Source organism: Etheostoma spectabile, chromosome 13 (assembly GCF_008692095.1).
Source record: "Etheostoma spectabile isolate EspeVRDwgs_2016 chromosome 13, UIUC_Espe_1.0, whole genome shotgun sequence".
NCBI lineage: Eukaryota > Metazoa > Chordata > Actinopteri > Perciformes > Percidae > Etheostoma > Etheostoma spectabile.
This window is the reverse complement of record NC_045745.1, coordinates 24849014-24851659: the sequence shown is the minus strand read 5'-3', so window position 1 is coordinate 24851659 and position 2646 is coordinate 24849014. Positions and strand designations below refer to the sequence as shown.

Sequence of the window (2646 nt, the reverse complement as noted above, 5' to 3'; positions counted from 1 at the left end):
AAGCTTGTCAAGTGAAATTATCTTGCTGCATGACAGCATTCAGTGTTTTTAACTTGTTTTTAGACACCCCTTTTTTTGCAATGTGCATGTATCCGTTAAATGTTTCAATATTTCCAAAACGACATGACTGAAAACTTAAATATATAAATTATAAGACTATGCAATGCAGGCATTTGATCTCTGAACAAATATCTAAAGCAGATGATCAGTGCCTTTTTTTTAAATTGTCAAAAACGAACCGGACAAGATATGTCTGGCTTTGTATGTGCTTGAGCTCTAAGGTATCAACAGTGCCAGAATACAACAAGCATGTATGCACGAATAGCATTTTGGCCAATAAGTTGTTATGCAGAGCCAGATTGCATAACCAGCATCCCCTCAGAATCATTCCTGGTTCCAATCATTCCAGCTCCTCAGCTATCATGGTGGCAGCTTCTGTACTATCAGCGGAATCAGCAGTGTAGTGGGAAAATCTCAGGCTTGTGTCTCACATGGCATGTTGTAGTTTCCTCAATGCAATGAACAGTCAATACAAACACTGATCCACAGTCAGTGAACTATAAGTTGTTTTTCACATGTGTTGACTAATGTTTAGTTGGTTTATGATTATGGTATAATGAAAGTAGGAAGGTGATGTCACCCATAAGTTTCTGATGTTTTGACAATCCAAATTTGGCCATCTAGGATTTGAGCCTAGGTGGAGAAGAGATAGAAAAGTGGCAACCGTGACAACTGAACGTGTGGCTCAGACTGTCAGTCGAGAAAACACATTTCAAAATGTACCTGTCTGTAAAGTTTAATATTGGCTTTCTGCTTTGAGAGACAAATCAGCCAAGTTTAAGAGTCTAAGAATTATCTGTGGTTCTGCATTTTCAAGAATCTCCACATTGACTTTAGCATTCAGCCATGGTGCCCACATGACCATGGCACATGGTTGAACAAAGCTTCCCAAGATAACAACCACCGTAACTGTGAGTCCATTAAAAAAGGATACAGGATGGATGAAGTTTTAGTAGGTTGCACCATAACATTACTCATTAGCTGAAATAAACGTGCAGAGATAAGGAGATGCTTAAGGTATGGGAGAGGATTAGGAATAGTACGGTCTGCATGGTGATCAACCTATAGACCAAACAGCTTCTCCTGCCCGGGGTTCTCAGGCTGGGCTTTGACTTTGAACTGCCCATACTTTAGACAGGTGATAGCAAATGTTAATGATAAACTGTAATTTAGTTACACAGTGAATGATTCTCTTAACATGTTTGGCTAGACTTCAGTTCATGTCTGAATTCTGAATCACTTTTGCAATTCATCAGCATCAACCAATAGATTATTAACTTCTCTAATTAACTATTTACTCCCATCTGTATTTACTTCAGATATGTGTCAGCCCTGACATCACCAGTCCGCCTCTCCCCAGTGGATTTCCATTACTCATTGCCCTCGCAGGTGCCTACCTTCCAGATCACATCCCCAAATGCCAGCCATGCCATGTCTCTCCCTCCTGCTGTCCACAACCCCTATCCTCTGGAGGATGACCAGCCTCTGCTGCGCCGCTACCAGGTGCCCCTTCACGATGCCCAGTGCCAGGAGCCCTACCAGCAGCAGCGTCGCACCTATCTTAATGACAGCAGGGGCAGCCTGCCCTCCAGCCCCTACCGGCTGGCTAAAGAAGAAGACTATGAGACCACCCAGGAATATCTCTCCTCTCGGGAGCAACCAAAGAGAAGTGGATCCAGTGGAACTGGTAGCCGGCGCTGGCGGAGATCCAGACTGAATGGCCACGTAGCCCCACGTGGATATGAGGCATCTCGGGACTATGGGTCTCGAAGCTGCCTAACAGATAGTGAGTCAGAGGAGGACGGTGAGAGCACGCCCTTCCTCAGTATGCAGAACATGAATGCCGAGCCCTCCACCATCTACAGGCCGGTGGACAGTCGGACTTCTCACTCATCGGGGCGGCACAGTGGGCGTGGGAACATGCCTACAAGACTAACACACTCACGCTCCAAACCGGACAATACACCTCATTAGAGTGAAAATGAACCAACAAAAATCAATATAGTATAGACCTGCATCTATAAGAAATATTTTTATTTTATATAACTGACAGATATTCTAAACAAATGAAATATTTATTTTCATTTTAGCAAAAGTTGTCTACTAGTTAACAGCAAAGACTTTTTTATAGGGAAAACTCTATTTATATGTACATTTTGATTTACAGCATAAAAAGATGTGCCAGTTTTTTCACAACGTAAAAAATATAGAGTAATATTGTGGTGCCTTTTGCTGTATGCCGATGCCAGAGGGCCAGTGGAGGTTTTTGTAGCCTTTCTTATATGGACGCCTCATTTTTTATACACGTTTGTTTTTTTTCCCTCTCTGGTTTACTGTTTTACTTTATTTCCAAGTTGCATTCTTTGAGGAGTCTAGCCCCACTGGAACATAACCCCTTCCATGTCATGCAATATAAACCACTTCAACATAAAGTGTATGTTTACATTAATATGATTCAACTGTAGGGTTTATGATTTGGGTTCTAATAGAACGGCTGATAAATACTAAGTAGATCCTTTTCTCTCCTCTGACTGTCGTGTGTGTGTGTGTGTGTGTGTGTGTGTGTGTGTGTGTGTGTGTGTGTGT

At 42.3% G+C, this 2646-nt stretch overlaps 1 protein-coding gene across 5 annotated transcripts in view; it reads left to right on the top strand.

Moving 5' to 3' along the window:
* nrg2a (neuregulin 2a) overlaps nucleotides 1–2646 on the top strand; it is a 69319-nt gene that overhangs the window by 64748 nt on the left and 1925 nt on the right. For 4 of the 5 annotated variants that reach the window (XM_032534454.1, XM_032534453.1, XM_032534451.1 and 1 more), the window contains one exon: nucleotides 1380–2646. This exon is cut by the window's right edge and continues 1925 nt beyond it. In XM_032534454.1, coding sequence (XP_032390345.1) covers nucleotides 1380–2034 — 655 coding nt within the window. In that variant the 3' untranslated portion in view covers nucleotides 2035–2646. The remainder of the gene's footprint in view (nucleotides 1–1379) is intronic. The other variant, XM_032534452.1, reaches the window with a different exon arrangement.